This window comes from Gymnodraco acuticeps, unplaced genomic scaffold (assembly GCF_902827175.1).
Source record: "Gymnodraco acuticeps unplaced genomic scaffold, fGymAcu1.1, whole genome shotgun sequence".
Taxonomy (NCBI): domain Eukaryota; kingdom Metazoa; phylum Chordata; class Actinopteri; order Perciformes; family Bathydraconidae; genus Gymnodraco; species Gymnodraco acuticeps.
In genome coordinates this window covers 752,631-775,945 of record NW_022990152.1, presented here as the reverse complement: position 1 = coordinate 775,945, position 23,315 = coordinate 752,631, and the positions used below count along the sequence as shown (strand labels likewise).

General features: G+C 42.2%; 3 protein-coding genes across 11 annotated transcripts in view; 1 reads left to right on the top strand and 2 right to left on the bottom strand.

Moving 5' to 3' along the window:
- The first annotated feature begins 784 nt into the window (after positions 1 to 784).
- cpb2 (carboxypeptidase B2 (plasma)) lies at positions 785 to 3,787 on the top strand. Its single transcript, XM_034217347.1, has 11 exons — positions 785 to 977; positions 1,242 to 1,317; positions 1,392 to 1,516; positions 1,594 to 1,702; positions 1,817 to 1,918; positions 2,005 to 2,109; positions 2,215 to 2,325; positions 2,403 to 2,493; positions 2,831 to 3,033; positions 3,173 to 3,257; positions 3,336 to 3,787. The coding sequence occupies exons 1-11, from the start codon at positions 901 to 903 to the stop codon at positions 3,539 to 3,541; spliced, it is 1,290 nt and encodes a 429-aa protein (XP_034073238.1). The 5' UTR covers positions 785 to 900; the 3' UTR covers positions 3,542 to 3,787.
- Positions 3,788 to 4,289: 502 nt separating this feature from the next.
- On the bottom strand, positions 4,290 to 14,822 carry LOC117546931 (ras-related protein Rap-2a-like). The gene is made up of 2 exons (XM_034217359.1): positions 13,135 to 14,822; positions 4,290 to 5,446 (listed from the first exon to the last, which is right to left on the bottom strand). The coding sequence occupies exons 1-2, from the start codon at positions 13,446 to 13,448 to the stop codon at positions 5,209 to 5,211; spliced, it is 552 nt and encodes a 183-aa protein (XP_034073250.1). The 5' UTR covers positions 13,449 to 14,822; the 3' UTR covers positions 4,290 to 5,208.
- Positions 14,823 to 15,746: 924 nt separating this feature from the next.
- Positions 15,747 to 23,315, bottom strand: part of mbnl2 (muscleblind-like splicing regulator 2) — a 42,669-nt gene continuing 35,100 nt past the window's right edge. For 5 of the 9 annotated variants that reach the window (XM_034217354.1, XM_034217351.1, XM_034217349.1 and 2 more), the window contains exons 8-9: positions 22,636 to 22,671; positions 18,502 to 18,626 (exon numbers count right to left, since the gene is read on the bottom strand). In XM_034217354.1, the coding sequence (XP_034073245.1) occupies positions 18,502 to 18,626; positions 22,636 to 22,671 (161 nt within the window). Of the gene's footprint in view, positions 18,627 to 21,562; positions 21,658 to 22,635; positions 22,672 to 23,315 lie in introns of all 9 variants that reach the window. The other 4 variants (XM_034217355.1, XM_034217357.1, XM_034217353.1 and 1 more) reach the window with 2 other exon arrangements.

Genomic DNA, 23,315 nt, shown 5'->3' with positions numbered 1-23,315 from the left:
TCAAAAATGACCGCCATAAAGAAAAGGAATTAGTAACCATCCGGATCAGATAAAACACACATACCCACACACTCCCACACACCCCCACACACTCTAGATGTGTTCCCCCCCTTATGTGCCCAATCCCCCCATGTGAATCACACCTGGCACACACACACACACACACACACACACGCACACACGCACACACACACACACACACACACACACACACACACACACACACACACACACACACACACACACACACACAGAACAATTTGACACATTTCCCGCTCTTATGTGCCCATCCCCCCACATGGATCACAACTGGCACACGCAATACATGTTCAGTGTCTGTTCTTTGTATATTATTTACTGCAGTTTTTCATGTATACCAGTAGTCTGATACTATATGTACAGTTTGAAAGGGTGTTAAATTACATTTGGTGATGATTAATGGTTTTTGTGTTAATGTAATAGCAGTCAAAACAGGACCGGTCAAATTTGACCGCTAACACCAAAGTAAGAAGATAATAGGAGGGTTAATGCTCTTAATGTCTTTCATTTTTGTAAAGCACTTTGAATTGCCTTGTGTTGAAAGGTGCTATATAAATAAACTTGCCTTGCCTTAAATGTACTTTGTTAATTTCCATCACATCACTGGTATCCTGGTTGAGGTGGGAAGATACAGTGTCATCACATTTTAGTAAAGCTTACTTTGATTTAGGCATCTGTATATTATAGAACAACAACACTTACATACTCCCTCTTTAGGCCATGGTGGCTGATCTATGCCCTCGTCTTTTAAAAGAGTAATGTTTAACTTCTAAATAAATAGTGTACTAATCAATAATGTGTTCCTGGCTGTCCTCATGGTTCTAGTAAACGTCTATCATTTCCAGTCTGATTCCTGACATCATGAAGGCTCTTTTGATTTTTTTTGTTTTAATGAATTTGGACAAACTGCTGAAGCCGGCACACTGCGCAGAAATACAGTAAGTTGATTTGGTTACATTTACAACAACACGTTTCCTATTCATTTCTAATCTGTGAGGCAACTGAATTCCACAAAGAAAACAGGTTGTGACACACTTATGCAAACATGCCTTGTATGCGTGGACTCTGAAAAGCAGATGACAACGTTTATAAAGCTTATACAAATGACACTTATATTCTCACATTGTCAATAATACATTTGGAAACATTGTGAGGTTCTGCATCAGCTGGACTTTTTAATGCCTTGTTTTCTTTTTATTTAGAGATCAAGTTCTATCAATCACCCCAAAAACACAGGAGCAAGTAGACATCTTGAAGAATGTTTCCACTCAATATGAGGTAGGAGTTGGATTTTTCTTCATGTGATTTTATGTATCTTCTGTGAATCACCTTGTTTGCCTGATTTCTCCCAGACAGCCTTGTGGCAGCCTGTTTCCCCTCATTATATTAAAGAAGACACTCAGGTCCACCTGTTTGTCCCTGCAAACAGCTCAGAGACTGTCAAGGACCTGCTGAAGAGACACGCCATAACACACGAGTACGTCCCACACATGATTACATTTCATTTCATCCAAGTTGAGCAAGCTGTCTGGAGTTGTTCTTGTGTGTTTTCAGGGTGCTACTGGCGAACCCCAACGAGCTGATTGAAATGCAGACGAGGAACGACTCCACTGACCCGAGGAGCAGCTCGACCTTCTACGAAAGATATCACAGCCTGGAGGATGTATGCTTTCCATCTTTAAATATCATATTCTAGCTACATAGCGTTTACTTTTTGGTGATTTTATGCACACATGTTAATGGATGTTGACATCCAAACACACTGTGTCCATTGTAGATTTATATCTGGATAAACAGGACTCAACAGGACAACCCTGACACTGTGAAAGTCATTCTCATTGGCTCCTCATTTGAGAAGCGTCCACTCTATGTTCTAAAGGTAATCTGATTAATTACATTATACGCTGCAATGTGAATAAAGTTGTTTTTATAAATATGTATTTAAATGAAGCCTTTCTCTTTCAGTTGTCTGTAAATAACAGGCCGAATAAGAAAGCAATGTGGATAGATTGTGGGATCCATGCCAGAGAGTGGATCTCTCCTGCTTTCTGCTTATGGTTTGTACAATATGTGAGTATATTAAATATAGTAATCATAAAGTGGGAATGTACTGTATTGTAGAACAAGGTTTTGTTTTGTTTTATACCACGGTTTCAATGTTGTTTTTTTGCACAGTCTCTGTCATTTTACCAGTCAAACAAAGACATTACTAACATCCTGGACAACATGGATGTCTACATCCTGCCTGTTTTGAACCCTGATGGATACCATTACACATGGACAACAGTAAGAGTACATGATGTGTACGTTGATAAGTGCTTGGATGGTTGTTAAGGAAGATATTTAAATTGCTTTTGTCTCAGAACAGGATGTGGAGGAAGAACCGCTCGACCAACATGAGCACTAAATGCATCGGGGTCGACCTCAACAGAAACTTTGATGCCAACTGGTGCAGTGAGTCCTTTTCCATCAACATGATCCATGTTTTAGGAACAATTTGTACTTTACAACAGGACTTTGAAGGACATCTGAACACACCCCACACTAAAAAGCTTCAGAATATAGATAAGACTACATCTTGAAAGTTTGTTGTGTGTATAAGTGCTACTGAAGTGTGAAAGCTTGGTGACATGTTATGTGAAGATTTGCAAAGAAGGCATTGTTTCGGAAAACATTTACAGATGCAAATATCCAAAGCTAGTAACACAAAGACGATGCATTCAAAAACAATGTCTGAGATTGCATATGCGAGGCTCACCTATATAAACTAAAGTGATTGTGTGTCTTCCAGCGGAGGGAGCCTCTGATCAGCCCTGCACTGAGATCTACTGCGGGGCCTTCCCTGAGTCTGAACCAGAGACGCAGGCCGTGGCCGACTTCCTGCGCAGCCACAAGGACATCGTCCAGATCTACTTCAGCATCCACTCCTACTCTCAGATGCTGCTCTTCCCGTACTCCTGCACCTTAGAGGAAGCAGAGAACCACAGCGAGCTGGTGAGTGGTTGCATTTATAGATGAGATCATGACATGATAGCTGTCCACTGTTGCAGTAAACCACATTGCCCTCACATCTTGAGGTTAAACACGGAAACTCTTGGTAGTTTTTTCTAAATATGTGTTGTTTTTTGTAAAGCTTGAAATGGTCAAAGAAGCTGCCGGGCAAATCCATAGATATTACAGAAATATCTACAAATATGGTCCTGGAGCAAATACAATATGTAAGTAGTGCTTTGTTTTCAATCTAAATCAGCTATAGTAAATTCAGTGACTTTCATATGAATGTTGTTGCTCAACAGACCTGGCTCCTGGAGGTTCTGATGATTGGGCGTACAAACTTGGCATCAAATACTCGTTCACATTTGAGCTCCAGGACCGCGGGCGCTATGGCTTCCTCCTTCCACCATCTCACATCTCCGACGCCTGCAACGAAGCTCTGCTCGCTGTGAAGACTATTGCTCTAAAAGTCGTTGAGAAAACACAAGCTCCAACAACTCCTGCTTAAACTGTGTGAGCAGTGACTTCATATAATGGAATCAAAACGGTATTAAAAACAGAATTAACAGATGAGGGGAGCAATAAGGTAACAGTGTGTCACCCAAACTGCGTCATCATGCATATGTCAGATGATAATAGTGATGAAGGCTATTGTTTTAATAATATATTATCTCAACAGATGAGATGCAAAGGAATACAGCAGCTGTGCATTAAAAATAAATAAAATCAAAAACCTTGCTGTGTGAATGTTTAATGTTTGGCTACATTCAGTATGGCAGTACCCCGATCAACATGTATCTCTTTTTAATACTTTTTTGATATTTCTTTAGTCACAGTGTCCCTCAATTTATTTTTGAATGACCTCAGTTTGTGTTTCCTATGTGTTAAAACACTGTTGCTCTTATGCTGATTGGATGGAATCCAAAGTGATGATCTTGGCTTTAAAGTCTCACGTCCCCAATTTCATCCTCCTAATGGACTCTAATGGCGCTCAGAATTTGACAAATGCTCGTTGGAGCTTTCAGGACCAGAATCAGCAGTAAGTGTTGGCACTAATGGCAGCAGCCGGAGCGGCAAGACGCCTGGCCAGGGAGCGCCGCCGCAGGACCAACACATCATAAATCACTTCCACGCAGGCCAAAATGGAGATCAAAAGCCGAGCTGAAAGTTGGAAGGAGGAGCTGTCTTTACAGATTAAAGAAAAATGTAATATTTCTAACAAAATGATCATTCAAGGAATAAAAACACGTGATACATATGTGCATAAAGATTTATTTTTTGTTGAAAATAAGTGTTTCTCACATTGAACCACTAACATATCTGATGTGAATAAGGTAAATGAACTATACATTGACACTGATGTTTACTTCAAACAATGTAACAAGGCATTTGTATCATCCGTAATGTGTAACGACAAGTGTTCTGTACATTTCAATGATTGTTTGATCAGTTGATTGATACTGTCTCTTTGGGTGAGATTGATTGTACTCAATGTCAGTGTGACAGTACAACGTCATGCACACATCATCCACAGTATGTCAACGTTGGGATCTTCTGAAGGAATTTCCCCAAAGGTGCGGTTTCCTTATTTTAAACATTCGTTCATCTATTCATTCATTCATAGGTAGGCGGGCCTGCTGTGAATTTAACTTCCAGTACGACTCCTTCACAGTGGTGTTACTTGACATCCGTTCAGATACTTGGTGATTGGTCTTGCACTGTCAAATAAGTCCCAAAAGTGCAACAAGAAAAACACAAGCAGAAGTAAAAGAGGACCAAAAACACTGCCATCCCTGCTCGGACCTATGGCTGGTTTCCCAAGAAGCATTTCGCACTATGATCCTCTTTGGCGATGGCTTTTTAAGATGGTTTTGGCACCGTGCTGCCTTTGGGAAACCCCGAACATTTACTCCTGTTAACAAGGATGGCGAAGGTGGGAGGTCAAGTGTTGTTTTATTCTTTCAAGGGAAAAATCCACCCTGTGTCCGAGGAGTGATGTATGTCAAAATGTTGCCACCTTTGTCTACTTCTGCTAGATACAGAAAGCAGGTAGAAACCGTTTTTAGAAGGAGTGGATTTTTCCTTTAAACCCCTCCATCTTTAATCTATCTAACATGAATTCATTTGCATTCTAATTTTCTACCACCCCTCCCATCCATCACGTCCGACAGGCTGCTACTGCACGCTGCAGGCGGGGCAGCACGCCTCCCTCCGGTCCGGCAGGGGGCAGAAGTCCATCTGCCTCACGATCTCAGCGAACAGCTCGTCCACCATGGTCTTGCTCTTGGCCGACGTCTCCATGAAGGGGCAGCCCCAGTCCTCTGCCAGCGCCTGGCCCTCGCTGGGGGACACCTCCCTCTCCTCCTCCAGGTCCACCTTGTTCCCCACCAGCACCACCGGCACCTGCTGATACCTGGAGATGAGAGAGGAACATCAGAGGAGTGTGCATGTGAAATTCCCTGCTTTGTTGCAAGCTGAATTTCTTAAGGGTGACTAAACTCAGTGACATCATGAGCGTGTGTGTGTGTGTGTGTGTGTGTGTGTGTGTGTGTGTGTGCATTGTTGGCCTACATACTGTATTTGTTAGATGCTGAAACAATAAGGGGTTTGAACAATGCACAATGGAGCAAGAGGAGAGGGATAAACAGCTACATTCAGCTCAGCTTCCCAGGAGGCCTGCACCCCCCCCTCCCCGGTGTCTGATATCAGTGGGCGGTCCCATTAGCAAACTGTCACAGCGGAAAGAAATAACTGCAATGCTCTATTTACTCCTGCTGCATGCAAGCTTTACATTTAAAGACTTCCAAATTCTTCTTTAAAATGATTTTACGTTCTCCACTTTTCCCAAAACGCACTAAGCATTTCTTGAAAAGCTTTGTTCCCGCAGTGTGTGGCCGACCATCCCACTCATCTCCATCCATCAAAACAAGGAAACCAGGCTGTGGAGAGTAATGGTATAGCGTATTGAATAATTGAATGAGGCTAATGTGCTGCTCTCTGAACATAGGCCTTGTAACTTGGACATAACTATTTTCTACTTTACATAAGCTCTTTGTTTCTCATCATTAAAAAACTCTACAGTATCATTGTAAGAGCATGTCCAGAAGGCACACACTTTACGGCACATGTGACCAGACTTTTTCCAATGTGTAATACCAACATGGGGACTTGGGATTGCACATAAAAAATAAAACTACCAATGCAGATAAAGTTAGTTTTATAGGAGGAGGTTCTCAGATATAGATTTAAAACGGGGACTATTTCTTCAGTAGAATAAAGTAGTTCCAATGATTGGTTATCCATGATGCTTGTGGAAACAAAAATACTCATGTTGTTCAGGTACTAGATATTTCATTTGACTTAGAAGCCCTTCATGTTTCCTCAAATTAAATAACTACAGCATGTCAATTACAGAGAGGACAGATTCTCACTACAGGTAATGGTGCAGGCCAGCTAATAGCCCGACCATCAGTCATCCCTAAGTGCATTCAGAGCGCGGCGTATTGATCTGATGGTGCTATTGAGAAATGAGCTCTTATCTACAAATTGGTGGCCTGCTGCCACACTGCTCAGCAGGGAGAAGAGCTGAGGCGTGGAGAAGAGCTGAGGCGTGGAGAAGAGCTGAGGCGTGGAGAAGAGCTGAGGCGTGGAGAAGAGCTGAGGCGTGGAGAAGAGCCACGTCTCACTGAGCCAACGAGGGGCCGAGAGAGGGAGGAGATGAAAGAGAGAGGTGGAGGACACCTGAGCACCTGCTGAAGTGTCCTCGAGCAAAACAGAGGCTCCCTAGCTTCAAGGGGGCTGACCTCCCTCAGGGATTCACATGACTGAAAAAGCATCTTGAAAAGTGCAAATGGAAGTAAAATAAATAAATAATTACAAATGAAGTCAGGGAGTTCTTCCTAATTGGTTACCAGACATGCTTTAAGATTGTCAAGGAGAGAAAACTCGCTCAGGAAAAATTCAAATGTCAACAGCTTCCCTGCAGCTTGACATTTCCCCACACCACACACACACACACACACACACACACACACACACACACACACACACACACACACACACACACACACACACACACACCACACACACACACACACACACACACACACACACACACACACACACACACACACACACACACACACACACACACACACACACACACACACACACACACACACACACACACACCACACACACACACACACACACACACACACACACACACACACACACACACACACACACACACACACACACACACACACACACACACACACACACACACACACACACACACACACACACACACACACACACACACACACACCAGCTGACCTCAGCAGGACGAGCATCTCGCATGGCCGTGGAAAAGATGGAGTCTAGAGGGTGAAGTGTGACCAAGGAGAGTACCATGCAGACATGTATGCAATGTGACAGCCTCGCAGGAGAAACTCTATATATAACTAAAAAGACACAGGGAGAGCCAGCTTCCCGGTGGGGCGGTTTTACAGAGTGTTTGTTGCAGCATCAAACTACACCTCCCTCCTCGTCAGAATAACTGAATCTGATCAACCCAGCACGAAGGAAAGTGAGCCCGCGGGGACTTGTAGGCTGATATCATGCGTGATTGAAGAATATGTCACTCAATGTCTGACATTAAACACGGAGTTTCTTGCTAATGTTTTCATCTGCTTTCTACATTTCGGAAGATATACTTTTGACTCCACTTCATCTATTTGCAGATTCAGGTTTTAAATAAAAACCCATAATTAGATTGTGAATGTGATGCATCGTTATAGATCAGTGTTTCTCAAACTTTTTCATACCAAGGACCACTTAACCAATAAAAAAACACTCGAGGACCACCTAACTCCACAAATATCCAAAAACACATCGTTTTTTACAAATCGCCTGAAGATGGTACAAACAAGTGGCAACATGTGTGACGAAGGTGTTTATCTGGGCTTTATCATGCAATCGAAAGTGAAACTTAAACTCGCTCCATTGCGGAGATATTCCCGCGAGAGTGCGAACAATTTAAATTAATTAATTAATTTCAAATGTGAAATGTTACCAATATACTCACGGACCACTAGGGGGCGCTCACGGACCACACTTTGAGAAGCACTGTTATAGATTAACTGACTCAACTGTACATAAAGTCAATCAACTTAGCTCAACCGCGACAACATTTAAATACTGTTTATATTGCAATGCTTTAGAAAAGCCAATAAGATAACTGTCAGAGGCCATTCTTTAAAATTAGGGCAATGTGTTAATATAAAAAAGGGTTTAAAAGGATGTTTCCAGGCTAATTGTACTGGTTTATTGCATGCAACTTTACTGCTTTGATATGGTATCACTTTACCCACAGCTTTTAAACAGATGTATCTCCATGACACCATCAAAATGAAACATGTTCTCAGGGTTTTTGGGGGAGATACGGTTGCCAATGCAAAGTACTTTTTTTTAACATACTGAATACAAAGCAGGAGAAAATAAACACTGCTAACGTGTTTTGGGTCCAGCACAAGAGTTGGCAGCTATGCATCCTGGGAATTATCAGCACAGTTGGAATGTGTTTGGATTGCTTGGCTGTACGAATCTGCAGCTTTTTGTTTTGCAGTGGGAGCGAGTCACGTTGCATTCAGGGAACAGGCAACAGCAGGTGGTTGACAGGAAATGAAATTATAAGGAGATATGGATGTTAAAAATCTGTATCCATTTCCACAATATTGCTGTGAAAACACTCTTTCAGAACGATACTCCGGAGAGTGTTATCCGCCGCGGGGCTTTTCACAGGAAAGTGCTGATGTCCAGGGTTAGGGTTTTTCTGACGCAATCATCTGGATGTCAATTTGTAAAAAGCTGCTGCTGCTGCATCCTCATCAGTGGAAGCAGAAACCTAAATAACTAGCTGATATACATGTGGCCTTTAAAGCACAGTTAGCACGCTTTGCCTCTGCAGGGTGTTATTCCTACTGTGGTGGAAAAGGCACACAAAGAGAGTCAGTGTTTATACCTCACAAAAAAGATGGATTCGTACATTTTCCAATTAGCTTTAGGGTACAACGGCCTTATTACTGCTACCTGCTGTGCTAAGTAGCAGAAGTGACTTCACTTACTCGTTTTTACAAGCCCCACAGCGCCGGCAAACACATGCAAATTACAGAAAACACATGCCTTTCCAACCTGAAGGCCTCCAACCCTCTTTGCTCTCTGCATCTGCTGTTAATTAGCAGTTAGAGGAGCCACGCTGGGTGACAACCAGCCATATATCTGCGATTAGGAAGGGACAGAGTATTCACAGAAACCTATAGTGCCTACGCTGAGTTAACTCCCAAAGGGTGTTACTGCTGGAGAACAAAGCTAATGTCTCCGTAGCATCCCATACTCGAAGAGGAAACAAAATAACACAAGCGTACACATTCCTGTGATAAACACAGCAGATGGAAAACATCTTCAGATTGTTTCTGTTATGATGAAACCCCCAAGCTTCATTTCCATCTTTAATGGTGCAGCCCAGCTCCTACAGATCATGTTATTTTCTTTACTGAAGATGCCAAGGCAGTAAAGGCAGTATGGGAGTAGAGAAGAAATAATTAGTTATATTATTCCCGCTGTTCTGAGCAGAACAATAACTCAAAGTGAGACTTAAAGAAGTGTAGAAGTAATAAAAGGGGAGGAAACTTGAATGTTACTAATGCTGCAGATTGCATTCCCAATCCCCCGACAAAAGGCTTTCAACAGCAGAGCAGCACTGCTGAAAGGACTGGACTAAAAAGAGAAATGTGTATGAACCCTGCACCACCATGCACTTTAAGTGAAATGTAGGTATAAAGTAAGAGGCTGGGAAGAACTACAAACTGACTATTTCGTCACCTATAGTTTTACTTATCTTGTTGGGTTGCCTTCTGTTGAGGGAATTTCAGTCAGGCTTTTATTGTGAAGGGTCAACACGGAAAGAGTGAAGCTGCACTGTCTAGAATATTTAAATGTTTTATAAGTAAAGGCACAACAAGTCAATAGCGAGCTCACAATGCATCGTGGGAAATGTAGGAACTAGAGGCACAAGCAGGGGCCGGTTTTTCGGTAAGCATGCTTTGAGGAGTTTATCAATGGACTACATTTACCAACAACAATGATTGGAAATCCACATAAAAAGGAGCCCAATTCTCCCTTTTAAGGAAAGAAATTCTGAGGTTTGAAGCCGATACAGAAAACACAGCCTCTAAAAAAAGCTTCCCGTTATGCCAAAACATCCTTTTGGTCGCTCTGTAAACATTCCCATAGGATCTGGAATCACAATCAATCTCACTTCTGTAGCTGAATGTGGGAAATCCCAGATACACTTGAAAGCTATTTAAATTCCCCCCCAAGGGGTCATAAGATAAATCTGATGTGTTGCTTGATGATAAGAAATATGGGAAACATGTTTTGTTCTTCAAAGTGTTATAAGAGAACCTCTTCAGGGCAACAGGGCTGTTGTGAGATATGTTGAAAACACTTTACACCGAGCACTTTACTAAAGCAAGCTGGCTGCTTAACAACTCTTTCCATCCTGATGGCAAACACTAAAAGCCTGAGGTCGGGAAGTTGCTTTGTACCTACACCAAAGTGCCCCCTGGGATATGTAGTTTTGGTCTCTCCACCCTATTCCCACTCAGCGGTGCGTGATGCTCACCTCCTGCTATTAGACACAGCATCAGTGCAGCGTGAACACGCAGCTCCAGAGCTTTGAACGTGCCTCCTCCTCCTCCGAGCAGACGCACAATAAACCTTCACAGGCAAGCCAGGAGATTATTAGATTGTGCGGAGGGCTACACCCAGATGTTGTTTTCACAGATAGCAACCGACATGGGTTTATTTTGTTAGACTGTGAAGTGCTTGAGTCTAAGGGGGGTAAAGTATGTCAGAGGGTGCGTTCTGGCTAACATATGCATCAGTTATACACATGTGTAATGTAAAAGAAACATTATTTTTATAGAGCAATACTTTTAACGTGCTGGTGGTGTTTTAGCTCCTGTCAGCTGCTCTAACTATTACGCAGAGTGTATTTCCTGACACTGACTGCACCTCCTCGAGTATAACTCAGCACAATGAAAATGATATGTGGACTCACAACACCTGCACCACAGAGCACATAACATCCCACTTTTTTCCCATGCCCCCTCCCACCTCCTGCATAAGCATTCTGGTTTATTTGTCTCCCTAATGGAGGCCTGATGTGTTCTTGGCTTCCAAGCCAACACAATCCCATTAAGTTCTGGTGAGTGGGCACATACTATATCTCTGTGTGGTGCTGGCTCAGCAAGAAGTTTGGGAGGAGGGAGGCTGATCTCCTGGAGACAGCTAATGGAGACCAGGAGCTGATTGTGTGGCTTGTTTCATTAAAAAATAAATGTCTGCATATGTTTAAAGAACAACAAAGCCTATCCTTATATAAACTGGTAGAGATGTTGCATGAATGCCTTTGCACTGTCCCATTGCACGCTTAGAAATGAGACACTAATGCAATGAAAACATACAGTAAGAATCTCTACTTCAGACGCAGAGCAGTGTGAAATAAAAGTATGAAATATTGATGGATATACACTTGAGGCTGGTGGTGGCTGCTGCGGTGTGGGCAGCTGCATCGGGGTGGCGGCTAGTGACTAGAGGCGGCACAAGACAGTTGTATTCTTCGTTATATTTCTCCTTTCAAAAGGAGTTCCCTCACCCACTCGTCCCGCTGTGTTTCTGTCAGCAGTGTCGCTCTCCTGCTTCCTGTGACGTCTGGGCTACAGGAACTGTGGGGGGTGTGGAGGTGAAAAGCACTGCACCAAACTATGCAGGTAGATTACTATAACACAACATGCAGATGGATAATTGTGTTTCTGTCCGTTTTACTGATGAAAAGCTGGAGGAATAGGAGGAACACAGCATGTGAGATAGGATTTATTTCCCCCAAGACACAGGATGGCTCTGTCTACTCTGTGACAACCAACCCTAAAGGTTAAAGGATATTTGTTTACAATTTGGTCCTATTTTTTGTTGGACCAGTGTATTCCCGGAGGTAGAAGTCCAGCACATAGACAACTGTGCAGTTTGGAGGGCGTCAGGCTAGTTTGCCCCTGATTCCAGTCTTTTTGCTAAGCTAACCATCTCCTAGCTGCACCTTCACAATAAACAGACACTCCTATTTCTTTAAATGTCTTATCCAAACTGTTGTAAATGTCCATTATCACAATTTAAAGGCTGTCTAGGAAATAGGAAATGTAGCCCTTTTAATTATTATTATACTTCATTTTTTGGAGGGTTTAATTGTAAATATGCTCGCCTTCATTTTTGACAGATGAGGAGAAAATAAACCAGGGATGATATCTGCAAAAATGTTTTTAAACTTTAAAGGGGAAATGATTGACATGACACCAAACCGATTTCAAACAATCTCTTCAATTCCTTCATAATGTTTAGATTTAGCTGATTAAAACACAAATAGATTCCTCACTTGCACTCTGGTCTGGCTATGTCCTTTAAGGGAAACCATAAGACCGATATGTGACCACCAAAGGGAAATATCCCAGTTTTTCTTTCGCTCTTTCTCTCCCTGCCGAGGATGAGCTCAGTGGATTTGTTGAGTAATGGTCTGAACTGATCAAAGCCATCCAGAGTTAGTCATGTGAGAGAGACAGAGGATATCAATCCCAGGGAGAGTTCAGCGGGTTGATGTATGACAGGTGAGCCGCAGCTGGGCCTCTTATGGGGAACATATGAGCTACAGCTTCTCACGCAGCGCTGGAGGGGATCCAGACACAAGAGGAAGAGGCGGGATGATATTTTGGCATGTTTCCTGCTGGGCCTGATTGTAAAAATAATCTTACATTTTGGCGTGGGATAATTTTGATCTTTCAAGGGCCCTTGGGAGGATCCTTGGGGTTCTCCATGATGAGAATTGTATTCCACTATAAATCAAAAGGATGACAATTACATTCCTATTCCACTAACACAACCAACTTTTGGTGTCCATTCCCCCACCAGGATGTGACCATTTAAAGGGACCTTAATAGGCTAGCATCACCCCTATTGTAACAGGACTTTATACAAGGAGTGTCTCACCTTTTCACCCTGATGATCTGGTCTCTCATGGGCTTGATGTCCTGGAAACTTTGCTGGTTGACCAGACTGTAGACCAGGATGAAGCCTTGTCCGTTCCTGATGTAAAGGTCCCTCATGGAGGCGAACTGCTCGGTGCCGGCTGTGTCCAGGATCTCCAGCACCGACGGAGAGGAGTCCACCTCGATCTCCTTCCTGTAGAAATCTTCAATGGTCGGGTCGTACTTCTCTATAAATGTCCCGGTGACAAACTGCACCGTGAGGGCGGACTTCCCCACCCCACCGCTGCCGAGCACCACCACCTTATACTCTCGCATCCTGTGGACCTAAACCCCGCATGCAGAGAATAAAGTGTACAGCAGCGGATAAAAGAAACGCATCCCCACGCACAGCAGTCTAGACTCACACCACAGCCATGACACAGGAACAGCGCGCAGAGAAGGAGACAGAGGAGGAGGAGATGCTGCTGCAGAGACAGGCGGGATGCTGGAGCATTTAGCCCAGAGAGGAGCAGCCTCTACTGAAATATTCCCACGCTATCTTGCAGGGATTCCAGTGGCATCCATAATGCAATAAGGCGTCGGTGTGGTAAAAATAAGATTGTCTATTATTAGCAACAACTAGACGGCACATCTTCTTATGTGCAAAACAATAGGCTAACAGTATGTCTGCACACTCAGTGGGGTACAGTACCGTTAAAGGCGAAGAGCCTATTTATCCTTAAGGAGGCTCCAGAGCTGCTGGGAATCCACGCCTCTGGAGTCGGTGCAGCCACTGGATGATGTTACTAGTTCCTGGAATATATGGGGGGTGATTAGTGCCACATAGAGACAGTGGAAGAATAGAAATGACAAAGATATAAGAGAAGCTTATGATAATGGAATGAAACTGATACTGAAGCCGTGTTACTTAATCATATTGTTATTTAAACTGTCAGAGGAAGTTTTCTTGATTGTAAGCAAACTATTATTAGCCCTCATTTTGGAATTACACTATATCAGTGCATATTTAATGTAATACACATCAATGTTGCAAATAAACATAGTTATTGTTGAAGTGTGGTTAAGTTTAGACTAATAAAAGGTGAACAATGGATGCTGGTCCCATGCCCCAGACTCTATAACATCACATCACCAAAGTGCTTTGTCACTCATAAATATGGGTTTTTGGCATTTTCTAAATAACTGATACTGACAGTCAATGAACCAATTAAAAAGGTATTATGGAAATAGAAGGCAATAACATTAGAGAAAAACAAAGAACATTAGACACGTTGGAAATGAACAAGAAATGTGCCTGGGTTTATAAATAGTGTTTTTTAAAGATAATTCTAAGATTGAAATGTAAAAGATGGAACTGATTCTGCAAGTCTGAGGGAAACTGGGTTCACCTACCACAGGAGATGCTCCTCACACTCAGCAAAGTGTTTGGAATACACTGCAAAAATAAAAAATGTTGCCAACACATCAGAATACAATTTATATTCACAAATATACTCACCAAAGTCTTCGGTTTGTTTTTTCTACACCATCAATACTAATCCATTAAAGCAGTATTGTTGACCCTTCAGATAGAAATGTATTTCCCCTGTAAACAAGCTCCACTGCAGCAACAGGAAATGACAAAGAAACAACAAATGAAGTGTGTTTGTCCCAGAGCCTTATCATAATGTTCATCATGTGTGGTGAAAGCATAACAGCGGACAGCTAGGAGCCACTTCTATTAAAACACTGACCAGATATTGGCCTCACAACATGTTCAAATGACCTGTGATATACTTTAAAAGTCGTTCCTGCAAACAAAAAGGGTGCTTCAAGACCTTTGACTAAAGGATTGGGACACAACGTTTCTTTGATTTTCTTTATTTCAATAGATTTTACACTATCTTGCTGGAACCGAAGAAACATTTGACTATAGAAACATAAAAGTAGCACAAAATATATGCAAAAAAACACATTTAAAAATGATTACATTGAAACTATAAATCCGATGAGGGTCTTTTTGTCAATTTGTCTTTACTTTGTTGGGGGGGGTAGTCTGCAACAAAGGATGGCACAGGAAGTCACAGTGTCTAACCTGCAGTCTCCAGCGTACCGCCCTCTGCCGGCTAAAGCTGTCAATCACATCTCCAAACAGAAACACCTCAGTACAGATTTTAGAGAGCAGAAGAACACAGACGACTCTTCTCTGTGTGGCAGTTTCCCCTGGCCTTGTGATGAGCACATTAAAACCTTAAGATGGTGGATATAAAGTATTTCAAGTGAAACCGAGAAGGGATTTCGAGATCAAGTCTCTTTTAATGTAATAAGAGCTATTAAAAACATAAAACCTTAAGCACGATGGACTCAAGATAAGGCGTGTTTGGATAAGCGGAGTCTGCTCAGTTGACAAACTGCTCAGAAAGTGCTTACATTTTCTTTTTTCCCCATCAGTCAATCATTGCCAACACATTTCAAATAAAAAAAACATTACAGCTCAAGAGGATTCCTTACACAAGGGCATTGTGGGTCACCAAATGAGGACATGTTTGTGTACAGACTTTTTTTTTCACTAGAAACATTCAGTACGTAATCGTTTTAGTAAGAAAAGAAAAGATTGTTTTCTCATGCAACATGTGGAGTTAAAGTGATTTACCGATGGAGTCTGCTTCTGATTGATAAACAGATTGACTGCAGAGTGAAGGACTGTCTCAGCCCCTTCAAAAGGAAATGAAAAACAGATCATCTTTAAACAATATGAAAAGTGCAATCCTTAACAACAAATAAAAAGGTCTCAGTGTGGAACCGTAAGGTCCTTTGTCGGGGGAAAAGTTGTACATCTTAATTTATAGATTATTTAGTTCTTATATATATATATATATATATATATATATATTTATATATAATCTATGTAACATTGATGACTTTACATCTATTTAAGTGTTACAGTCACAGCACTATACAGGCCGTCCTTTGCTAATGAAAATATTAGGTCGTAATCTCAGTGAAGAATAAGAAATGTTCATATCTTCTTTACAATCTACCTTGTGTACAGTGTTCTAGCAAAAAAGAAACAAAAATCAACTTAACGATGTCATTTACAAAAATACCCAACTTTAGTAATTGCAACATTTGGTTGCCACAGCAACAACTTAATATTGTTATGAAATACTATTATACTAGAGTGAAAAGTACATCTTTTTTGAAATTGTCTTTCTTTCTTTTTTTGGTAAAATGTCATCTATACAATAAACATTTTTTTTTTCCAACAACACAAGCAACTCTATAACTATGCTCATTACTGCAACCCGTGATCTCTTTATCGATGAGAAGGCAAGAAAGATCCAGTAGCTTCCTATTGGTGGCTTGACTTTTAAGCCCCACCCCTCTCGGCTTCTCATTGGCTGACCTCACAGGTTAGACCTTGAAATGACCAACCGTGCAGAACGTAGCACAGCTCAATAAATTACATTCATTTCAAAATAGTTAACAACATTGTTTTCGACTAAAATTTGACCAAGAGTAACATAAGATAAATTACAACAAAATAAAAACTTTTACCACCTTCCACAAATATTACATACAAATAAGTGGAGACAATCAAGAGTGGAGGAAATAAAAAAACCAAGAGTGAAGCACTCTTTAGAAAGGTGTGATCGTGGATTGTCAATGTTAATCGAGCACCATGAAATTACATCAGAGTTTTTGAAATATGGGAAATAAGATTTAGTATGAGTTAAAACACATTATTTAAAGTATTAATGAGAGGGTTGCTCTAAAAATGATAAAATCTAATGATTGTTCTGGGTGTAGGTGAAGATGGTGGGGGGTGTTGAAAAATACCTTGATAGTAGACACAACACAAATCTTTAAATAACTTTGAATACATTTCTAGAACCATGAATATAAACTCTCAAAATAAGAGACACTTTACATACATTACACAGTTTACAATACATTTTTTTTCTCACTCACGTTCCTCATGTAAACTACTCAAACCATGGTAAGAAACGATGGTACACTGTGAAAGTCACCAAACATTCTACAAAGCTATTTTTGATTTGTCGTTTCTTTAACTTATTTTGTTTCCATAAAGTCACTTGTGATGTCAATGAACGGTTACTAGGGGTTTTTCTAGTAACCTTTTTCCGAAATGTGATGTCTTCCCCGAAAAAGTCCTCCTGACAGCCGGTGTGTCGTGTCCTTGACTTCTCCCTCTGAATGAATGTGTTGTTGATGAGCATTTTTTAGGCACTTCTACAGTTTTTTTCTAAAATGGAACAGGATTATCGGTGATAGTAGGGTTGGACAGGACAACCGACGGTCACAGATAGCCCTCCAGTCGTAGTTCAAGTCATCTTTTGCTTGACGTGCGTCGTCAAATGCACCGTTTTTTTGTTTAGCACTTAATACCCTCTCCCACCCCCCAAAAAACCTGTCCTCCTGTCACCTGCTAGACCTCGCTTCAAGTCCCAGTCTGCCGGCAGACCATCCGTCTCCAGGTACGAACACACATGCGCACACACACACACACGCACGCACACACACACACACACACACACACACACACACACACACACACAAGGCTTGGTATGTCTGGAATGAACCCTAGAGCTTGGTTAAGCCCTTGGCACAGACCCGAGCCTTTAGGCTTTTTTCGGTAATGGCCACAACTGTCTTCTGTCAACACTGTCTTCCCCACAGTCCAGACTGCATGCAGAAATCCGTGCACAATCTATCCCACCACTCCTCCTGAGCACCGGAACAAATAAAGGGTGCGTCGTGAGCAGCTTTCACAATGGCAAAAGAGAGAAAAAAAATGATCAGGGGGTTTCAAATGTGGCTCTGCTTCTGGCAGGTCGATTCCACCGACCTCTTCAACTTTGGCAAGATGTTTCCGGAGATGAAAAGTTGGCATGGGGAGGGATGGATGAGCTTCATCATGGCATCTTAACAGCATCTGGGGCAGAGGACCCTCGCAGGGACCGTCACGTTAACAAAACATGAGCCTGTCTGCCCCAAGGACATTCAACTTTTAGAAAAGCCCTAACCCTACCATACCCCTGTGACTCTTCCTGCTTTCCACTCAAGCACTACATGACTCGTATAGTGCAAATCTTTTTCTCTATACTAACCAAAAGGATGAACGTTGTGCAGCGGCTTTTAGAATAAATATGAAAGAGGGGTTTGACGGTACTTTGGGAGAACAGTTGTTAAAACGACCTTTATAGTGTGTCTGCTATGTATGTAGTACTATACAGAATATTTTTGACTTTTTCAAGTTAATAGTTTTTTTTTTTCTAGCAATACATACAGTATATATCTTTTTTTTTTTTATGTGTGTGTTACACCGGCACTGCAGTTCTTACGGTTAAATTGAAGTGTTACACTCTTAGCATGCAGGTTGCTGGACCTCTATGGGAGAGGTCATGTAGTATTTACACAGGGGCTCTTGTGGGTTTCCTAGTGCAGCTTCGTGACACTCCATTCCCTTCCTGAAAATTATTTCAGGATAATCTGCAGGACAGAGACAGAGAGAGTAAAGGAGAAGGAGCAAAAAGACACATTTAGTGGACCTGTAATACAGAAACGACCAATATTAAATATACAACAACATAAGTACAGAGAATAGATGCTTTTAATGTGTTTGCCGTGATCTGGGTCAAACAATATTTGCCTTTGTTTCCGTCTAGTCTAGGTCAGATTTGGATTCAGCAAGCTGCTAGCCACTATTTAACAACTGGCTTCTTGGAGTTGTCTATCCCAAACTCAGAGAATGTTTTGTGGTCAAGTCAATGTCAGATCATGTTCCAAAAAAGCGAGAAACCACTTCCTCTAAAGGGTTGTGGAGAGAAAGCCATCCGGAAGGCAGTGAGATGCAGTCAGGACCATTTTTAGCCATTCCAGACTCACATACAAATGTTTGCCTTTAGACATTCGACAACATGTTGTTTGTTGAGACATATTATGCTTTTCTGTGTTAATGGTCTGATGTTTCACACAAATTGGAGCCAAAGCTTCTCCGGATTTGCAAATTGTATTTGACCTAGGTCCAGCCACGTCTGTGTGTATTCTCTCTTTGGGAGATAAACACTGACCCAACGAAGAGAAAGAGAGAAGAAGAGGGACAGATTGTCTATGGGGGGAGGACAGGTAGCTGTGGTTGCCCCTAGCAGCCAGAACAAAGCCCTAAAGCATGGTGAGTGTTAATATACAATAGAGAGTCAGCAAAGGACAGAAGCCACTGGTCGCATCACACATCACAGAAGGACGCTGCAGGTGGAGAGTGTGTGAGTGTGTGCAGTGTGAACATATGTTACACTCCACCCGTCTGGCACCACAGGTGGGTGAAAACAAACGCCATGCAGGGACTGTTCGCAGGTCCTATACTGCAGATTTACTAACAGCATGTTTCAGCCTAGGAGAAGATGGAGGATTAAATGTTCTAAAATATATTTCTCTCCATAGTGAGGTAAGAGGTTGAACCCTTGTCCTCTAGCTGCTCAACATACAGTCTCTAATTATGTTTAATACAAATAAACATATCTTTCTATCTAGGTGGATCACACACAGCCTGCAAAGCATGTAATGCCATATTCTGACATTAGAGGGCGCTGCAACGTTACCAGTAAGAGACACCAGTACCTAGCACATGGTTAATATGAGCTGGAACATGATGATGTGATTGGTTCTTGCTTGTCATGTCACAGCTCAGACTGTGGAGAGTTGACCAGACTCTGAACCTCTTAATGTGTCTGCAACATCCTGTCCCTCAAAGCACGAGTGTGTCTTTTTTAACCTACGTCTGAGAGGTGACCAAAACACAGGCCTATAGCTCCAGAAGTATTAATATCACTATGCCAATTTTATTCCCCTCACTAAGTCCAAATCAACTTGAAAACCCCACAAAACAATGAAGGCGATGCCAAAGGCTAATGCTTCGTTAGCACAATCTCAGGGTTTGCACCTCATAGCTTCTGACAGACAGGTTTGTTTTTCAGGAAACAATGACATCATGTATTTACAAAAAACTAATTCTGGGTGTTTATTCTGAAGGACCATAAGATGTAGTAAACAAGGCGTGCCCTCCGCCCAGTACAGCTCGTGATGAGACGTGTTAACTGTGTCCTAGCTGGAGAGATCTTTATGCAGCGTGGTGGATGGGGGGAGCAGACGGAGACAGACAGCGAGGCTGACGTCAGTGTTTCTCCTTGTCCCACATGCATCTTTAAAGAGCAGCTCTGCTTCCTGCTGCTACTGCTGCTGCATGCCAATTACAGGAAGGGATGGTGTCTCGCAGGAAGTGCACACACTGCTGGCCTGTGAGGGGCAATAAAGAGCAAGGTACCGGGCCGGATCATCCGTTTACGATGGAACAGCGATTCATTTGATTGTTTTTCATTTGAAAATGAACCCGTCATTTTTTTTTTTTTTACACCATCCTTCCGCTCTCATTATTTTTTTCTTTTTAAAGGTTTAAAATTGTAATTTAAGTTTTTCTGTTCATTTAGGGCACAAATAAATAACATTTTTGCGTTAACTAATGATGAGTGTCTTGGCCCTTATCTATTCTAAAGCTCCCTTCAGTGTCCCATTTCACATGTCTCCATTATGCTTGCATTTGTTTTGCATTAAAGTGAATTTATACTCATCCCAACTGCCTCTCGACAAACAATGATAAACATGTGGCCAATTCTTCCCCGCTGATAGTGGCGTGGTTGTTTTCCAGTAACGGCACATGTGTACCTGTGGAACACTTCTAATCTGTTCATCTGCGTGTCCTCAAGGCACCTCTACATAGCGTACTACCAGTAAATGATTACCAGCTGCGTGAGGCCGGGGCACCAGCATTGTGCAGACATTTCCACGCATGCGTCACTGTGGCATTCAAACCTGGTTCCCTGGCTCCTGCTGACACGCATCAACAGGAGAGCCGATCAGAGGCCATTTTTAGACAGCCTCTGTGATCATTTTTCCTGTGTCTGTCTCACTGACACTATCGTTCCCTCACATGGTTTATTCGCCCTTTTTATCCCGCGTCCAGAAAAAGGTAAAAATCCAACATGGCCTGTGTGTGTTTGCTTAAGCGTGTGTGTTTGCTTAGCACACAAGCAGTACAGATGATGCCCTCTATTGCAGATGAAGAGGCTTTTCTTAACAACGAGAAAAGTGGAAACTTAAAACAGAACATGCAAAACAAAACCAGGAAGTAGTGCAACACAACTACTACTCTGCAAATTGGGGAGCTCTGAAGAAGTGCTTGTTGTGATGTTTTATAAGAAATATGAACAATGGTAGCTCTGGAAAATACAGGCTCTCATGCCCAGTGCGGGCGGATGTTTGGTTGAGGGGGGGGGGGGCTCAGCTGCAGGTTATTGCAGCCCACTATTAGAGGCTAGTACTTATTCAGAGCTCCAGGGACTGATGAAAGAAAGCTTTAAAAAGGAGCAAACCTGATTGGCTGGTGCTGTTGCTGCGTAGGGGACACTTGTGGCAGGAGTTGTTGCTGCAGAGACAGTAGCAGGCGAAGCACTGTACATCATTGGGACTATGTTTTCAGGGTGGAGGAGGAGGAGGAGGAGGAGGAGGAGGAGGAGGAGGAGGGAGGAGGAGGAGGAGGAGGAGGAGGAGGTAGCAATGGAAAGGTAGCATTATGGTAACCAGGGCAACAGTTGTGATGCGTTTGTTGTCGTAGATATTGTTGATGGTGAGCAGGATGTTACAGAGAGCCAGCAAGCCATCGTTAAGTTTACACCGGCAGATGGCATGCACCCATTCACAATGCAAAGCAAGGAGGACAGAAAGAAAGGAAGAGAGAGAGAGAAAGAGCATGGGAGAAAAAACAAACAAAAACAAGAGGAGAGAAGCTGATTACAATCACAAGTAAGGAAATGTAAACGGAGAATCAGTTTGCTGTTTTTCCCAGAGAAGTTGAGCGCGCCAATTACAATGAATCAATGGCGTTTTCTGGCAGCGGGGATGGAAATTTTGTTTTTCTAATTCATGTGGGCTGACAAGCAGGAAGACGCCAGGCAGCTCCTTCATGCCAAAAACATGCTCCTCTGACAGAGATTACGCTTACAATCATTATTCCTTGTCATCCATTTCCCATTATTGCGGACTTCTTGTAATTCCGATCCCCTTTTAGCGCAGAAAAATACTCCGGCTGTGGAATAACTTCTCTGGGAAACTGATTTCAATTTCCTGATCAACACAGCACAGCAAACAGACAGTAGCTATCCTACAGCTTAGAGAACAGTATTCTATCTACCATCTTCATCATGTCCACACATTAGCGAGTAGGTCAGGAGGGGAGGAAAGTCACAACCCTTTCAGGTGACACAAACAAATGTGTTTTCCATATATTATCTCAGGACAAACAAATAGACATTTCCTGGTTTACCACCACTGCCACAGGTGGAAATGCGGTGACCTATTGTCTCACCTGCAAGGGTTGCAGATATTGCCCCCGACAACATACATCATACAGTGTGTGTGAGAGAGCAAAGGGAAGGGCAAGACCTACCAAGACCGCTAGTAGGAGTCATGCACAAGACTGACCCTGTTGTGTTCATGCAGAGAAAGACAGAGAGGGAGAGGGGGGAGAGGGAGAGAGAGAGAGAGGAGGAAATAAATGGGTTAATTGAGAGGGAGGAGATCAACAAAGTTAGACAAGACCAAAATAAAAATATCTACAGTGGAGCCGTGAATGCAGGAGCAAGCAGAGGAGTCCCCTTATTCAGTTATAGCATACGTGAGGAAATGCTACTGTAGGTTCTGAAATAATGTGTAATATGTTGGCAAAGCTGGATCAATGATTATTGGCTTACAGATGTGGAGTAAATGATAAATAATCAGTCATTTACGTATCTGAGAGTGGCATTTGTTGTACTTCTGTTAATAAAGTTGATACACATTGTTCTGCTGATCCACAAGCAGCCAAGCTTATGTTTTTACACATTATTTAAAAGGGAATATTCTTTTGTATATTCTTACTTTCTCATAAAGTTCAGTGGCTACAAGACCGATGCAAATAACATAATTGTGGTGTAGGAAAATATCAAGGTTCAGTGTCACTACAGTATTACAGTCAACCTTATATATCTGCTTCCTATTGTTGTTTTTTCAATCTCCACCAATCTGAAACCTAGCCGATCTGTAATAACATTATGTGCAAACACGACTTTAACCCAGGGCTACTTCCCA